This window comes from Candoia aspera, chromosome 1 (genome assembly GCF_035149785.1).
Source record: "Candoia aspera isolate rCanAsp1 chromosome 1, rCanAsp1.hap2, whole genome shotgun sequence".
NCBI classification, from domain to species: domain Eukaryota; kingdom Metazoa; phylum Chordata; class Lepidosauria; order Squamata; family Boidae; genus Candoia; species Candoia aspera.
This window is the reverse complement of record NC_086153.1, coordinates 184278867-184296629: the sequence shown is the minus strand read 5'-3', so window position 1 is coordinate 184296629 and position 17763 is coordinate 184278867. Positions and strand designations below refer to the sequence as shown.

At 39.8% G+C, this 17763-nt stretch overlaps 1 protein-coding gene across 3 annotated transcripts in view; it reads right to left on the bottom strand.

The window, feature by feature from the left end:
* Positions 1–9875, bottom strand: part of TFPI (tissue factor pathway inhibitor) — a 34167-nt gene extending 24292 nt beyond the window's left edge. Inside the window, exons 1-2 of one of the 3 annotated variants that reach the window (XM_063318088.1) lie at positions 9563–9875; positions 187–306 (exon numbers count right to left, since the gene is read on the bottom strand). In XM_063318088.1, the coding sequence (XP_063174158.1) occupies positions 187–306; positions 9563–9680 (238 nt within the window). In that variant the 5' untranslated portion in view covers positions 9681–9875. Of the gene's footprint in view, positions 1–186; positions 307–9381 lie in introns of all 3 variants that reach the window. The other 2 variants (XM_063318086.1, XM_063318087.1) reach the window with 2 other exon arrangements.
* Between the last annotated feature and the right edge of the window lie 7888 nt (positions 9876–17763).

The following is a 17763-nucleotide window of genomic DNA, read 5'->3' as shown; positions in this document are numbered from 1 at the left end:
TGAAATTGCAGACTAATTGCAGATTAAGACAGAACAGGCTCATGAATGAAAACTGGTGGAATTTGATAGGAGTCATCTTGAAAGTGCATACAACAATTAGGAATTACATAAAATATGTCCTGTTAAACTGGAGCATTTTATTTCTCTGTACTGTAGCTTTATGAGAAAGAATAAAATAGCTCTTACCTATAACCTCTCCATATTCCTCATTCTCTGAAGCTGCAGTCCCATCGCAAGGGACAAATCTGGAGAGGAGATACAAGGTGGCAGCTACAAACATGTCGATCCTCCTTCCACTCATCTTTCCTAAATAAGCAAAAGAAAATAAATAAACTTCAATGCAGAAGGCAAGGAAGAAGAGAACTTTGAAGCTTCCTTCCCTCCACTGCCAAGGAAGAAAGGTCTTGTAGGTGTTGCAGTTCAATTCACACCATCATCCACCAAGGGAAGTGAAAAACGGGTCTGGATGCAAAGAGTGTTTTATGATGCCTGTATTGATGCAAATGCTTGAACACAAGAGGAGTTGAAGCCTGTCTTTTTAATTCAGAAATATTGTTCATCTTGAGCACAAGTCGAAAAGCTTGCCCTTGGTCATATAGAATAGTACTGAACCTATAGAAATGGGTTTTCAAGTTTAATCAAAAAAGGTAAATCATGACCAATTAAATGGGTTGAATTAGCATCAGTTTCTCTATTAATGCTGGGCTTTCTTATCTTTCCTAATCTGACTCATGACTGCAAAATAAATTTTTTCCTCATTATATTTGGCCTGATTGATCGTTGCTAATTCATGATGATGTATGCATTTTGTAATTAGTTATTAATTGAGCTTATTTGACAAATTATTATTTTTCTGGCATGAAATTTGCTGTCCCCACTGCTGATTCCTATCCTGCCTGTGCTACCTCTGTTTCAAGTCACTGCAGTCAACTACCTTCCCTCCAAAGTAATGTGTAACATAGCCTATCTGTTTAATACAATATGAAGCTAGTTTGTTTCAACAAATTGTAATTAAAATTAGCCTGATTTAGTATTTGGTGTTCAGGTAATAAGCTATTCTACATATTAATCAGCTAATCCCCCATCTCATGGAAAGCATTTTCAGGAGATTTTATGGTCAGTACCAGTATGAAGAAGGCATAGGAGAATTCCCTGCCATGCTACAGTATTAATTTAGTCCTACTTATTCTGTTTGGTTACATGTACTTTTGCTTATTTTTGGCATGGGATTGAAAGTTTATAAACTTCACAGGAAATGTATTTTGAAGAAGAAGAAGGAGGAGGCGGTGAGGGACATGATCACAAAGCTGTTCTGGGAAGACCTTCAAGTGTAAGGAGTAGCCAGGAAGAAATGGAGCCTTCAGAAATAGACCAATTAAATATGGTGCCTGAAGAAGTGGGGGGCATACTTATTTAACACCAGTTAAGGGCTGTGAAAGGAGCCAAATTTAAAGAAAAATAAGATTAAGATTAAAATAAGACTAAGTTAATGACAACAGGTACAGCCACCAGTCTTGTCACTGGCAGTGAAGATATTGACAGGGTGAGCAGCTTCTGCTTTTTATGGTCAACTATCAATTATAAAGGAACAAGAAGTCATGAAACATAGCACAGAGTAGCACTTGGTAGAGTAGCAATTAAGGCCTGAGAAAAGATATTAAGATGAGAAATGCATCTATACCTGCAAAGATATAGACATTGTGTAGGCAATGTTTTTCCCTGTGACACACTGTCAAAAAGAAAGTTGGACTTTGAAGAAGCAGAATAGAAAGAGTATTGAGGCTTTTAGACTTTGGTGTTGGAGAAGACTCCTTAGACTACCTTAGATAGCTGAGAAAACAAACAAATGGATCAACAAACAAGTCAATTCAGAATTCTCACTAGCACAAATTATCATACTTTGGGCATATTCTGTGAAGACTTAGCTCTCTGGAGAAGTTCATAATGATGGGAAGGGTGGAAGGAAAGAGAAGAGGACAACCAGCAACAGCGTGATTACACTTGGAAGACTGAAGGGCCAAATTTAAGAAAGATAATCTGGAGAAGGTCTATCTATATGGTTGCTAAGAGCTGACACTGACCTGATGGCATATAGTCAATCAATCAGGGACAACTTAAGACTATCATACTCATGGGTTGGAGGCAAGAGGGGTCTGGACCAGGAAGCTATTGTGATAGGACTTCATGCTGTGATCACTACTGCAACATGCTCTATGGGGTTGCTTTTGAAAATGACTCAGAAGCTCCAGCTGGTCCAGAATGTAGCAGCCAAGCTATTGACTGGGAAAACTCACTACAGCAGAATTACTCCCACCCCATGATCAAATAAGCATCTCACATTAGGAATTTCTAGAGATCTGTGAAGGTCTCTAATTTAAAATACATGTTGCCTGGGGATCTGACACTCTTTCACATGGTAATACTACTTCAGAAACCAATTTCAATCTGTTCCACAAAAGTATGTGAAGACAAGTCTCTGCTCCTTCTCTCTTCTCTCTCTCTCTTTTCAGCAACAGGACAAAAAACCTTGAGAATGCTTATCTTTAACCAAGATTACTTTCCTAGTGCTCCATTTGTCCTCATCAAACCTGCATCTGTAATCTTGGGCAAACTTCAAGACACGAGAATTAATTATGCTTAAAAATTATAGAGACCATGTACTTATCTGTCCCCATATGCTTAAACAAAAACCAAAACAATCTCTTTAATACTGGAGAAGTATTAGAATCAATATGAATATTTCTGAGATACTCATATGCTATATGTATACATTTTCTAGTATAAAGAATTGAGTCCAATTTGAGAGGAGAGAAAGGGAACTTTTTTTTCCTCCAAGGATTCCTACAATATTGGTTATTAGTTTGGAAGTATCCCTTTTCTATATGGGTATTTTCACAAATTTGCTAGAACCAGGCTAAGGTGTTTATATCTTTGGAGCCAGTTTAAAAACCAATTGGGAAATAATAATTACCTGCATGCTCTCTTTAGAAATATTTAGCAAGTGGGCCATAGTCTTAGACCTTAGTCCTGAACACCTTCTGCATTTGGTGTAGTGGACTTCCAAGTTCTTTGTAGTAGAATTTCAGCATATTTTTATTCATGTTCCCTTCAGAAAACAGCTGCCAGGGATCAAGGTTGTATGAGTTTGAATTACAGAACAGGGAGAACCACACAGAAGCTATTCAGATAAAACAAAAGTTTGCCACAGTGTTTTTTTTTTTTTTAACTGGAAGTACAGATAAATAACTAGACCACCCAGACGTTAATCCAGTTCTGGCTATCAGACTATACGTGCCTGGCTCCCCTTTAGGTTGTTGGCATGTTGTGCTACAATTGGAATAGAGTTAATATGTGTATTATTAATATGTGTATTTGGCTATAGGCATTTGGAAATCTTATCAAGGCAAATACACTATCACCCAAGTCCTTTCAAATGAACCAAGTAAGAACATTCTGCTTATTGCATACTGTGCTGAGGAACCAAAAAAGTGAAACAAATTGTGATTTATAGATAAATTTATAGAACCTTTCAGCGTAGGAATGCATGAACATTTGAGTGTCTGCCTTAGCAATAAAATACTCCTTCGTAATTTTGCTTTCTCAAAACTTTAGCATTCTCTTCTTTTTTTTAACTTTGTCCAGATCTTGTTTTCCATCATAAATAAACTTTAAAAGACTTTTTACTTGTTTGTAGAGGTAGGTCCTTAGGTATTTTATCTATGTGCATTTCTATTGGATAGAATGGAAAATAAAATAAAAATTCCTACATTGATTTTGAGCTACGAATGCCTTATGTTTTTCTATTCAATTTCCTGTGCTGTCACTTTGAATGAGTCACTTTTGTGGCTATGGAACAACAGGAAGGATAGAATGAAAAACAGAAAAGAGATAAGAGTCTGAAGTTATTAAGGATGCAGTTTAAATGAAAGATTTTTAAAGGCCTACATGGATAGCTGTCAAAGAAGAAAAGAGGTCATAACTTTAGTGGCAATCTTTTATCATTAGAAAAATGTTTCTGCGGTCTTGCAAAAGTCCCCTGTATTTTAATACAGTTGTGTTCATTAATGACAAGAGGTAAGTCCTATACACGTAACCTAACTGAATGCAAATTTGGAATATAAATTGGGATTGTTTCCCACCGGCCCTGTTCCCATGAGCATTAGTCACAGCCTCTGACCAGCATTTAAATACACACAAGCTATCAGTGTGTAAATTTTGCTCATGCCCTGATGCACAGCTTGTCCACATGCAGGCAAAGCTTGTGATGAACTCAGTGGAAGTTCAATGGCAGAGTTGGATGCTTTGCATGCAGAAGATCCAAGCTTTAATCTTCATCTCCAGATAGGGATGGAAAAGCTCTTGCATAAAATGTTAGAAAACTGCTGAGAACCGATAAGAGTAATATTGAACTAGATATACTTAGTATAAACCCAAACACCTATGCATAGGAAGGCAGGAACACAGAAGCAGAAGCTGTCAGGAATTCACTTTGCACACATACCCTATACATGTCTATTTAAAAAAGAGGATCCACTAAATTAAATGGTATTACTGACTTTCAAGTAAATAGGTATGGAATTGCAGCTGTAAATGCTGGTTGATCTCTTCTGAGAGTATTATAAAGATCCAGAGTTCTAAAAACAAAGGCTTCCAATTGAGTATTCTAAGCCCATTGAGGAAGAATATTAGCTGAAGCTTGTTTCCATTTTTTATCCATTTGGATGCAAAGGTCAGTAGTAGTAATAGGGGTTTTACAGACTCCAGTGTTTTACTATCTGGAAATGTAATTCAATTCAACTTAGTCCAACATTCTTAGATAAGAATGGCTAACTAAATAACAAAAGCTTTGAAAATATTTCTTGCATGTTCTGACCAATCCAACTGTTACTCAAACTGGATGTTTAGCTATCTAAACTAGTAATAACATGAACGAGTGTTACTCCACAGCAAGTAGATTGCTGTGATAATGTCCTCCTGAAATAATAATAATTTGGGGGAGGTCCATCCATCTGTACATAAAATTCATTTCTGATAATTTACTCTTACTTTAATGTTGTAAAGTTAATGCAGCTCTGATTCAATTTTTTGGGAGGTCCATATGAATAACTATCTTTTGATTTTTTTGTTTCTCTATATGTCCCTTACACATTGCTCAACAATATAATTTAAAAAGGGGATAAAAGAAAACATGAGTTTGCATACAGCAGGCATATATGAGGCAAATTTAGAAATAATCATTAAAATTTAAAAGGAAGTAGACCATGCATTCCATTATAGTGAGAAAGACAGTAATCAAGAGACTTGGGGTTCATCTGCGCCACCTGATAATGGGTCAGCAACTGTTTCTGGAGAGCAGAAATGGACCTCACCCTCTTTTAATTCTCCATTCAATGTCAAAGCAACCTCAGGGTGCATTATTCTGTTTCTACTTCTGAAGAACCCTTTTCCATGTTAGGTCACCTCAAAGCTGTTGTGCATTTGGGATAATGTGCTTCGGTTTGTTGCAGGCTAACCCCAGCAATGCACTGGGCATTTTGTAGAGCGGTGTTTCTCAATCTTAGCAACTTTAAGACATGTGGACTTCAACTCCCAGAATTCACCAGCCAGCATACTGGTTGGGGAGTACTGCAAATTGAAGTCCACGCATCTTAGAGTTGCTGAGGTTGAGAAACACTGTTGTAGAGGAACGAACAACGCTTCAACTGAGCCAGTGCTTACCATGAGCTCTAATATATTTTAGATCCCCTTTCTTTTACCATGACTGTTGAAATAATTCCTGCCTTGTAAATAGGTTTCTTGTTGTCATTGTTGTTGCTTAAAAAAACAAACAAACTCCAGGGAACCCTTCTACTTCAGGTACCTGGAAATAGGATGAAATGGTATGCCACTGGAGTTTCTTAAAAACAGAAAAGTGTGGAGAAAAGGAGGAAATATTAAAATATATTATGTTCTTAGAAATGTTTCTGCTGGGTTCTGAACCAGCAACATTTTATTTAAGAGGCAAAACGTATAATTGTACTATTAGAGCAGTCATGTAAGTGTGGGTTAAAAGAAACAAGAGAGACAGTAAGTAATGATTTTAAAGAGAAGCTGCTTGTTGTGCTTGCATGTATGTGCATTTTCATGTTTTAGCGCTATACAAAAGTTCAGTTCAACTTCGTGGATACATGTACACAGACAGATGTACACACACATCTAAAAAGCATATATGTCCAGTGTCTTAATCAGGGCAAGATTTCCTTAAGCTACCTTCCAATCAAGCTGACCTGAGCAGTAAACGGGAGCAGTTTAAATGGTAAGTGTGGATATGTCAGCGGAGTGTGGTCAAGACACAAGATGACCAACTTCAAGAGCAATCCTCTTCCTACTCATAGGTCTTCATAAAGACAGATGAGGACAGGACAGTCCTTCAAAAAGGGGGGCACATAAAGGGCTGGCTCCTTTTATTTAGATTAGATTTTAATTAGGGCTGTCTCGGTCAAATAGGACAATAATATACCCGTATGACAGCAACCACTTAGAGCAGAGGTCTATTGAGGCTCTTCATTCTGAATCTAAAATCTATCATGAGCAGCCAAATTATAGTTCACACAAATGCTTATGACACTTGATTTCTCCATAGCTGAGCACTGGCTAACAACACAGATAATGTATAATGGCATGTGAAGAAGTTTCTAATTGGAGTAACAGGAATCAGTCTTAATTTGGGGAAAAGATAAGGCTTATCAGTGATGACCCAGTCACATAGACAACCATCACTTCATTTTCCAGTAGGAAATAGTCTGCAGAAAATAAAGCAATGAGAAACCAGTGATTTGCTTAGTCATGCATTAATGCTGGTTAAATATTAGACTGACTTTAAAAACTACAGCATTCTTTGGGGGGGGGGTCATTTTGGTCCAGGACTAATATCTGGATTCTGAAAAGCATTATTTGTGCAACTGTTTTATTTCTATCTAGAGATACAGTTTTAAGCAAGTGTGGTCTCTCTTTTAGAGAGTTAGGAAAATTGCACACAGATGGTGTGATTCTCAGAGAGGTTTTGACAGGATACCATATGCAATTATAACAGAAAGCTTTTCTGGGAGTTTTAAATCCAATCTAGAATGAGGTGGAGAAAACCTGGAGCTGGAATTAGCTTTAGCTTTGAATGGATCATATTATAATTCCATGTATACTTTCTATTCTGTGTAGAAATGTCACAGGAAATTGCATAGCTCATATTGCCCATGTGCATGACATTTTTAGGGTTTCAAAGATTAGCATTTCCTAGCCCCACCTTAAATAAATATAACTACTAAGAATGACTCTTTGAACCAAAGGAACTCTTTTTTTTTTTTCAAAATCGAATAAAGGAAATTTGCTCCCAAAAAGATATTGCATGCTATGTTCCAAGGTTGCTTGCAAAAGCAACTTTCACATGCCATAGATGTTAAAACTTACCCAGGAGTGACTTAATGGGCATATGTGTGTGTGTGACATCATTATGCAAATGCCATAATGTACATACTTGTATCAGATATCAGGACACAAGTACGTAATGAAAGATTTGCTAATGACAAGTGCAGGTTACTAAACTTTCTTCTTCCCCAGGCACACCTATAAGTTGTCCTAGGGTTTTTTTTTCTTCCCAGTGATAAGAATAGGAGGGATGAAGATGATGATGAGGAGGAGGAGGATGCTAGGCAGAAGAGCAACTTTGTATTTCTAGGCAAAAAAGTAAGTTCAGAGCTATGTATCTGAAGGCATTCAAAATCAATGGCTGATTAAATGGGATAGCAACCTTTTGGCTAGTGGGACAAAGTGTTTACATTTATTTATTAGATTTCTATCATTGCTTTTTCTTTGGGATGTGAAGCACTCAAAGCAGCTAACCAAATTTAAGACAAAAGCAATATATAAAAACAATTAAGTTAAGAATATGGATTAAAATTAACAATAAAATTAAGTAAGAAAATCATCTAACAATTCCAAGCCTGGCAAAGAGATGCACCTATCCAGGACTCCGTAACACTGGAAAGGGGTGAACACAACTCCCAAGGGAGGGTCTTCTGAGGCTAGGAGCAATGAGGAGAAGACCTTCTCTTGCATGCTAGAAGGTCAAGCTTGTGACCCCAGGAGCATGAGGGCTTCTCCTGCCAATCATATCACCTGGACAGATTTGTAATGGAAGAGATGGCTTCATAGAGCTCTAAGCCTCTTTGAGCTTTATCAGTCAAGACCAACTCCTTAATATTTGCCTGATAAATAATCAGTACCAATCTTTCAGTATAGGTGTCATATGTTCCCTCTTCCCTGCACTTGTTAGCAACTAAACTGCAGCATTTCCCACCAACTGTAACTTCTTCTCTCTCATTCAGTCAGTGATTGAACTTAATCCATGTCCGTGATACTGGTTACTTCCTTGGAACTGGGTGGTAACATTACCCTTTATTGACAGAATAAGATGCAAATTCATTTTCAGTGGCCTATGTCTCCTCTATTGCAGCACTCAGACCTATTGGGTGCTTCAGTTCTAAACTATTTTTTTTTTAAAGTGTAAACTTGTATAAGTAATCTACACCAAAATAATTGCTAAGAATATTAATAGTGAAGTTCTAGATGTGTTGGTTTGTTCAAGTACATTTCGTTGAACTCTATGGAACTTACACCTAAAAGAGAATCACAACCTAAAACCCACTCTTTTCCCTCCAGCTTAATTGAGAAATTTTCATTTTGTCACTAGCTTTCTTTTGTACAAATACTACATACAAAACTTATCACCAGCTATACTGAGATTTGTATTAAGAAAATAGTGGTTGACTGTAGTTAGATAACTATTGCTCTCTTCCTTGGATTCCATTCAAGTCTTTTCAGATCAGCATTGGTTCAAATGTACATATAAACACATGAATAAATCTCTTCTCTTTGTAGATTGCTTTGAAACAGCTTCTTCTGTTCGTAAGATCTTCATAATATCATATCCTTACTTGGGCTGGAATTTTGCATTAACATACATGAGAGGAAATCCCAAGGCAATTTCTGTAAATGGTGTTGCAGACAGTTGTGGATGTGTACAGCCAGGAAAATAAATGCTCTAAATCTAAACTGTGAAAACATTTATTTCCCCCAAGCTCTCTATAGAGACATATGCCTGTTTCACATTGCCAACTGTTTGTATTTAGATGCTTTGCAAGTTCGTTTCCATGAAGGTCCAACTCACTGTCCTTGCTGAGATATCCTTCCAGCTAAATGCATACATTGCCATCTTAATTTTTGCACTCAGTACACAAAAGCAGACTTACAAAACCACATCAATAAATCCAACATCTGAAACCCATCTGGCAAAAATGCTCACCCAGCCAGAGAAATAACATGAAAAGAACGCTGCCATTTTCTTACCACCAAACTGCTTCCAGTGCTGAAAAACGTCCAGAAAGGACCAGAAGATTCCAATAAGAGCTCTCTGTTTGTTTCTTCCTCAGCTCCAGAAGGCAGGGCCTGGGGTGGGGTGGAGGGGATGGGGACGGGACGGGACAGGGACGGAAAAGACAATGGGAGAAATGTAATCTGATCTTATTACCAGAGTTGTCAGTAAAAGAGCTGGGAGAGGGTGATCTGAGCACCCTGCTCTGAAGTTGTTCCTTTATGCTCTGCAGAAAACTTGGTATTCCAAGGCATTGGCTGGCAAGTGTAAACATCAGAGCTTCCGGTTCAAAGCATGATGATGACCTTCCTGTGAGATTATCTTACACTTCACCCCTCAAGAAAACACCTTCTCTGTAAGAGGCTTTTCAGCACGTGGGAGGCAGGATGAGCAGACCCTCTGACTAACTTCAGGCTGTCTTCTCTGATTAGCCACCTCCCTTTCCCCCCCAAGCAGAGAATGTAAACTGATCTTGAGTCTCCATCCAGCACTGAGTTTTCTGCATGCTCAGACTTGGGCTGCTCTTACGAGATCCTGTGAATTCCAGCCCTCCCCGTTTATCAGGAGAGTTTGTTTTCTTGACGAGGTATCCATGGCAAAACAGCATTCCCACCTGGCTTTTTCACAAGAATATTCGGGGTATCTTTTTAATTTTTTTTTTAATTCCAGGCAAAGCATGCAGACACTTGCACTTGGAAACCTTCTGATTTTGCTGTCTGCTCTGGCCTCTCATGGCTGTCTGGATGCAGCTAGGCCAAAATACTAGGCATTCAATGGACTTTCTTACAAGTCATGAGGAAAAAAACATTTGCAATCATGGGAGAAATCCTGGATCAGGATCATAATGTGGTGGTGGGGGGGGATGTTTAGCCTTTTTTTTTTACTCTTTGTATTCCTAGTGAAAATAAATCTCCGCCCCCTCCCCCGCCCCCATTGCACTCTGAAGATTGGCAATTTTTCATGAAACTGTGCCATGAAGGAACAAGATAATACTTCTCCCAGAGTATTACAGACCTCATTCCTGATAGGGCATGTTACTGACAACTGCTGGGTAAAAAGGAAGCTGTGGCTAATACAATCGTGCATTAAGCAGACTGTCTGGCTCTCATCCAGACACAAAAAAACTGGGACTATCATTTGTTTTCCCTTCCTCCCACTCATAGTTCTACTTAGCTAGGCCATTCTGTTGAGTCTAGTTTGTTCCATTTTGAGATAAAACGCTCTCAAACAATGACGGCAGTAACAGCAGAAATGTATTTCGAAACCCACAAGCTGTTGCAGGGTCATTGAATATAAGTCTGCAGAGAGAAGGCTTAAGAGACACTCGGTAGGTTCACCAGGGTTAATGCATATGCAATTTTGTCAACTGCAAAAAATGACTGTCATATGAGAGTTTATTCCCAATATTCTTTTGTTTTCTGGAATCTATACGGGTAGTTTTAAATAATCATGATAGTCAACATGTAGAAAGCATTGGAGGGAAGGAACTGACATGCTGATGATTTGACTTGTGCAGGGCAGATTCAGGGTTTCATGGTAAGACGAACCCCACAACTTTGAGACCTGAGAAACTGCTTAACTACAATCCCCCTAAAACAGCACCATGTAATGACATTTGCCCCAGGACTCCTGAATTAGATCATCTTTGGCTCTAATAACTTTCTGCAGATGACATGAAACCTATGCCAGACTTAGGGCCACCAGTCAGTCATTTTAGTGCGTGACCTTGCATTTAATCATAACTTTATTGACATTCTTTAATCAATTGATATATTTTGTTTGCTGTGTTATAAGCAGATCGACCAAAGCAATAAACCAGAAGCACAGTTGTCACTTCAGCCCCAATCTAACCCATATTTCTTGATCAAATACATGAACTAAAACATTTTGCTTTTTGCGCTACTTCAAATTTATACTTACTTATTTGTCAGATTTCTGGGCCGTCCAACTCCAAAATGATTCTGGTTGGCTTCATAAAATTAAAAGAAATAAAACATTACAACAAAAGGAACAACGGTATATGAAACACTGCAGCTGTCTAAAGAGCAACCTAACTTATTTCCACACCACTCTCCCCACTCAATGACCAAACGAAAATGATGCATGCATTTTTATTGTGAATGTTTGTACTTCAGTTCATATGCACTCTGAATCATTGGTTCATATGCAATTAAATAAATTTGAAACATATATTTCAATTATCAAACATGATGTTTTACAAAACTCTGTTATATTATGGTTTTTTAGAACCAAAACAGATGAGAGGTCTCTGCTTTCAAAGATACTGAAAATCTAAAATAAATGGGGAAGACTCCAGTAAGAGACAGTTGAGGAAACTGAAACTTGAAAAGATGGAGTTGTTCATTAAGCTTCAATAAGGTAGTCATTAAACTCAGTGTTAATATTTGTTTTTTGGGTTTTTTCCCCCCTTGCTTTGGATCAGTACCATGTTTTATTCTGAACTTAAAACTGAGCATATATCAAATGAGAGACCAAATATAAATGAATAACACTTATTTCTACATGTCTGGAATAGAGGAAATATCCAAAATAACAATGCAGTTCCACAAGAATCAGCAGGAATTAGCTGTTTTAGCAAAGAACATTGGTCTACCTCTGTGAATGCTTTGTCTATACATCTCGAGGCTGAGCAGAGAAGCATTGTAAGTATACAGACAATGAAGGCAGAAAAACTGGAGGAAATAATTAAGAAAAAAAACAGGAAGAAATAGTTAAAATTTGAAACCTACGTCAAATTTCAATAAGCAGAAACTTTGTGAACCTGGAAACTTTCCTTGCTGGTAGCCTTTAGTCACACAGAAAAACAAATATTCACAAAGCCATAGCAATGAGTAGGTTTGTTTTGACTATATATTGATCTGGGACAAAGGATGAACAGTAAAAGGAAGCCAAATTCCTATGAGAAGATCCAGGTCAGCAGCTGGGGAAATTTGAAATGTTATGCTTCCCAGCATGATAGAAAGTCTAAATGTGGTAATTCAAGAGCAATTAGTAAAGAAACAATACATTAAAAAAAAAACACAGTCACATATTTTGCTGGGTTTTATTTTTAACAGTTCTTGCAGTTTTAATGTTTCAGTTCACATCTGTTTGTACGCAAAAATAGCACACATGTTCATTATAATAGTATATCTTAATATATAGAAAGAATCAGTTGGGGGGAAAAGGAAAGAAAGTGAGTCACATACATAAAGTAGCATGGTGTGAAATCTTTATGCTTCCTACTTAGCTCCTGAGTGGAATTGACCAGCCATTGTATTAGGCTAAAATGAATGGGCCATTTTCTGAACCATGAAACTGGGATCTCAACAAAATCGTATGACTGTTGGTGCACGTGGAGAAATCAAGACGGAGAGGTCAGGATATTAATTGCTTAGTCTCTCAAATGAGGTGTGAAGAACCAGTAGCCAACCAGATGCTGCTGAACTCCCAATATCTACTGGCCATGCTAACTGAACATCAGAGGGCTACAGTTTCCCCATCCCCACCTTAATCTATCTTCATGTCCTGTGCTGAACAGGATAAGAATGCACAAACACACGGGACTGTGTGCACTGGCTCCCCCAACATCCCTAAGCATATTGGATCTTCCCACTAAACTTACGGACCCCGACAAGCATAATCTAAAAATTATGGGAGGCTGCAGCTTAGTTGTCTGGAAAAAGAAAAGGCAAACCTTAGTGTCAGGGTAGGGAGTAAGAAATATCCTGTAAGGAGGGAAGGACTAAAGGCTTGACTACTGCAATGTGCTGTCCATGGGGCTGCCCTTGAAGAGCACCCAGAAGCTTTAGCTGGTCCAGAATGCAGCAGTGCGGGCAGTGATGGGCATGCCTCGGTATGCTCATGTAACACCTTCGCTTCCCTAGCTACATTGGTCGCCAGTTTGCTTCTGGGTGTGATATAAGGTGCTGGCCATTATTGATGAAGCCCTACAATGCATAGGGCCCAGCCACTTGAGGGACCGCATGTCTCCCATAGTATCTCCCTGGCTGATTCAGTTTGGCAGGGTTGGTGTGCTCTGGGTTCCTGTGATTAAAAAACACCATCTATTGCAACCCCAGAAGTGCACCTTCTCTATAACAGTGCCTGCCCTCTGGAATGAGATTCCCCCCAAGATGTGTATAGCCCATCCTGCTGGTGTTTCAAAAGTGTTTGAAGACCAGGTTGTTTGCTCAGGCCTTTGGCAAGGGTGAGCGAGGGCCCCCTTTGGACTATGTGTGGGTTTTTTTGTTTTTTGTCACCCTTCCCATCTTCACTCTTCCTTTTTGTCTTCTGTTCTTGTTCTTCCTTGTTTTTAATGTTTTTTATCTGTAACCACCCAGGCTCAGTGAGAGTTGGACAGCATATAAATTTAAATAATAATAATAATAATAATAATAATAATAGGCAAGTAGCATTGTAGCAGATTTACAGTATTTTATAACTGGCTATATCCTCATATATCCTTGAAATATAAATGTGAAGAATTCTTCGAGTTTCTTTATGACTTCCATATTCTCCTATAACATCCAATGGCCACTGAGTTCTCCTGAGATCGATTTTCTGCTTTCAATATTTTAATATTTCATTGTTATTCTCCTTGTTTTTTTAACTTAACGATTCTCTCTCTCTTTCTCCCTCTTTCTCTCTTTCTTCCCCCCTCTCTCTTGCACTCATTATTGGCAGTTTATGGTAAATTGGGGGTCATTTTGGCAGGACATTCATATTTTGAAATAAGTTTCTTTTGCTGTAATAGCTCTTCTGACTCCATTTATTCTGGTGTTCCTGCTGACTTGATAGCACTTTTCACTGTGCATTCTAATTAGGACTGTCTGACCACTTTGTGATCAGCTTCTTGTTTCTGGAACTAGTAGGAACTGCTTTGTATTACTCCTAGAGATACCCTCTCTCTACTTGTTTCCAATTCTGTAGCAAGAATTGGAAAATCAGTTGAGGAACCTGGGCCATGGAGAGCCTGCTTCAAGTCCCCACCTGGTCATGGAGCTCACTGAATGATTTTTGAGCCTATTATTTCTTCACTCCCCAGCTTATGTCACCAGGATATTGTTGTGGGGATAAAATGAGTCAAGATCTCCATGTCAGGTCCTGGAGAAGGGCAGGATCTATCTGCCTGTCTGGGCTTACTCTCCTACTTGGTGCTGCCCAGCACACTTTAAACTATGTATCAAAGATGGAGCTCCACAGAGGATTTTGAATCAGAGTCAGGACAAGTTGGACATTTCCATCCCACCTTGTGTTAAGAACCACCTACAATTCCTCATTCATATAATTCAGACTTAGTGCCAAGTCAGACATTCTATATTCTAACTGAGACTCTGTATTGTTGTGGTTTTAAACACATTCTAAGCCTTCTAGAGAGATGTAACACCCCACCCCCCTAATTTCTTCTTTCAACGTCCATTTTACAACCCTCTCATTTAATCCCTTCTTCAGTGATGGGGGCTTTATTACTTATAAGTACAGCACCAGATTCTAACTTGCTATTACATTTGATACTAGATAAAAGCCTTTTACTGAGACTGAAAGGCATTTGTTATCTTTTGTGGCCCTCTGCTGACAGTGTTTAGCATCACACATCTTTAGCTTAAAGCTATTCAGTAGATCTGTACAAAGTAAAGCCCCCGGAGGAATTTTGCTTCTCAGGATGCATCTTTCTGTTTTGATGCTTCAGAGCACCTCATGGAGACCCGAGGCCAGGACAGTCTGACTCCATTGGCCACTTCACTGGATAAAGGTGGCTTCTAGGCATGCACGAAAGGCATATTGGCCAATCTGCATACTAGAATTGAACACCATGGTGCTTTGCTTTTGGATTTTTGGTGCAACAAAGTACCCCTTAAAAAATTTGCATTGCCCTAAAGCTCAGGGTGGCTTTTTACTTTCTATTTACATGAAACTACACAAAGTAAATTGATTTAATCACCTGTTTACCTTTCTTCCAGGAGGTGTATATGGCTTCCCTTCCTTTTTTTTTTTTTTCCTTCTTCTTAACAATGTTTTATAGATTAGGCTGCAAAATAGTGACTGCCCCAAAGTAGACCATCCAACAAGCTTCTATACTTGAGTGGAAATAAAAAAAACTAAATTTATCCATCACTAGTCCAAAACCCTACCATTCTTAACTGAGTTCCTTAAACTTAACAAAATATCTGAGTGATATAACTACTTTTTTTTAAAAAACAACCCCAAATTCTATTTCTGTTTAATGTCTTATCTCTTTGATACATAATTGTTAACAAATATTTATATTTTTGTATTTTTTATTTAAGGATGCCTCCTTCTGAAAGTTGCTTGTATACACCATTCTGAATTGGATTGGTGTCTGCCAGTACACAATAATTAATTGTAAAGTCTACGAATATTTATTCCAACCCTTTGGTACAGACTAAGTAATCATGCCTGCATTGTTCTGGAGGGACCATCAGTATATCTTCATATGTGGCAGTTCTGTCTTGTAGTTTATTCCTTCTGAGTCAAGGTATTACAGAATACCATTGTGTCAGGCTCTGCCTGCTAACCAGTAAAGACACAGACGCTAGCATGGGCTTAGGTTCTGGCTTTATTGATAGAACAGAATGCATGCCTTTTGAAAAGCTGAGAGTGAGTGGAGCGCGCCGGAAATAGCCCATGCCGGTCAGCGCTCCACCCCTTCTTACTTCGGGTGCGCCCTGAGCCCCGGTGGTTCTGTTGCCGGTAGGTGAGGGGTCGTGGAGCTCCTCCTGTGCTCCGGGCGTTTCCTTGATTGCTTCCCTGGCCAGTGATGGTTTACTGCCCCCCTTCGGGAAGGTTAAGCCGCGGGTTTGGAGGGGTAAGCGGTGTGGAAGGTGCGGATCAGGTCAGGAGCCTGGACATCATGGGCAGCGACCCACTCAGGGTGTGGAAAGTGTTTCCACATTACGAGGTATTGGAAGGAGCCCCGCCGTTTGCAGGAGTCAAGCACTGTTGGCAGATGCTGGGAAAGCCTTTAGCCCAGGAGAGGTCAAAAAAGTCACACACCAAGCATTTCTATAAAAATAATTTATTTACAGAAAGCAAAAACAAAAGCAAAACATTTAAAGGACTTAGCTCCCTTTGGAGCAAGCCTTCCTCGCCTACATTGCCGGCAGAGAGAAAAAGAGGAAGTGAGAACAAGTCCGGGCAGGTTTTCTCCCCCCCCCAGGTGATTTGCATGAAGCACATGAGAGGAGACAATCTAATACAACCTTTTTAACCCGGCCAAAATGATTAGGCACATATAGCAGTCTTAATCTGTTAGTAGGAAAACCTCAACAAGCACCTCCTTCACTTCGAAGTGTTGCTGCTCGTCTACCATCACTGGTGGGGGGGGGGCGTGTGTGGGTGCCACCGGGAGGGATCACTTGCCGGCTTGAGTAAGCTGCAGTGAAATACTGGGTGCAGTCTCTTTAAATTATGGGGCAGGTCCAAGTGCACCGTGACTGGGTTCACAATTTGTGTCACCTGGAATGGTCCAATAAACTTGGGGGCCAGCTTCTTCGACGGTTGCGGCGATTTTATGAATCTGGTGGATAGATAGACGATGTCCCCCACCTGAAATGTTGGTTGCTGGTGCCGGTGTTTGTCCGCTTGTAATTTGTACGCTGTTTGTGCCTCTTTAAGCGCGTCCTTGATGACTGGCCAGGAGTCTACGATTTTCTCACCCCAGTCACAGGCGGCCACTGTTGGGGACGGAGGCTGAGGTAGTTCAGGGATGGGGATGAACTCCCGACCCGACACCACTCCAAAGGGTTTTTTTCCTGTGCTTTGGTATGTCGCGTTGTTGTAGGCAACCTCTGCAAACGGGAGGAGGTCCACCCAGTCGTCTTGGTGATAGTTTATGTAGGAGCGGAGGAATTGCTCCAGTGTAGCATTAAGGATCTCTGTGGATCCGTCCATCTGGGGATGCCAGGAACTTGACAGGGCTTGCTGGGTACCTATCAGTTTCAAAGAAGCCCGCCAAAACCTCAAGGTAAATTGTGTGCCCCTATCAGTCACCAAGCAGGAGGGGCAGCCGTGTAGTGGTATACGTGGACTAGGAACAGTTTCGCCAGCTGTTGGGCTGACGGAATCGAGGCGCAGGGGATGAAATGCGCTTGTTTCGAAAAGTAGTCTTTTACCACCCAAATGACCATTTTCTTTTGGCTGGATGGTAAGTCGACTATGAAGTCCATTGAGATTTCGTCCCAAGGGCGGGAGGGTTCAGCCACGGGTTGCAGCAGCCCCTGGGGTTTGCCAGCCAGTCGCTTGGCCATAGCGCACACTGGGCAGGACTCCACATACATCTTGACGTCCTTCCTCAGCGAGGGCCACCAAAACTGTCTCCGAGTCAGGTGTAGGGT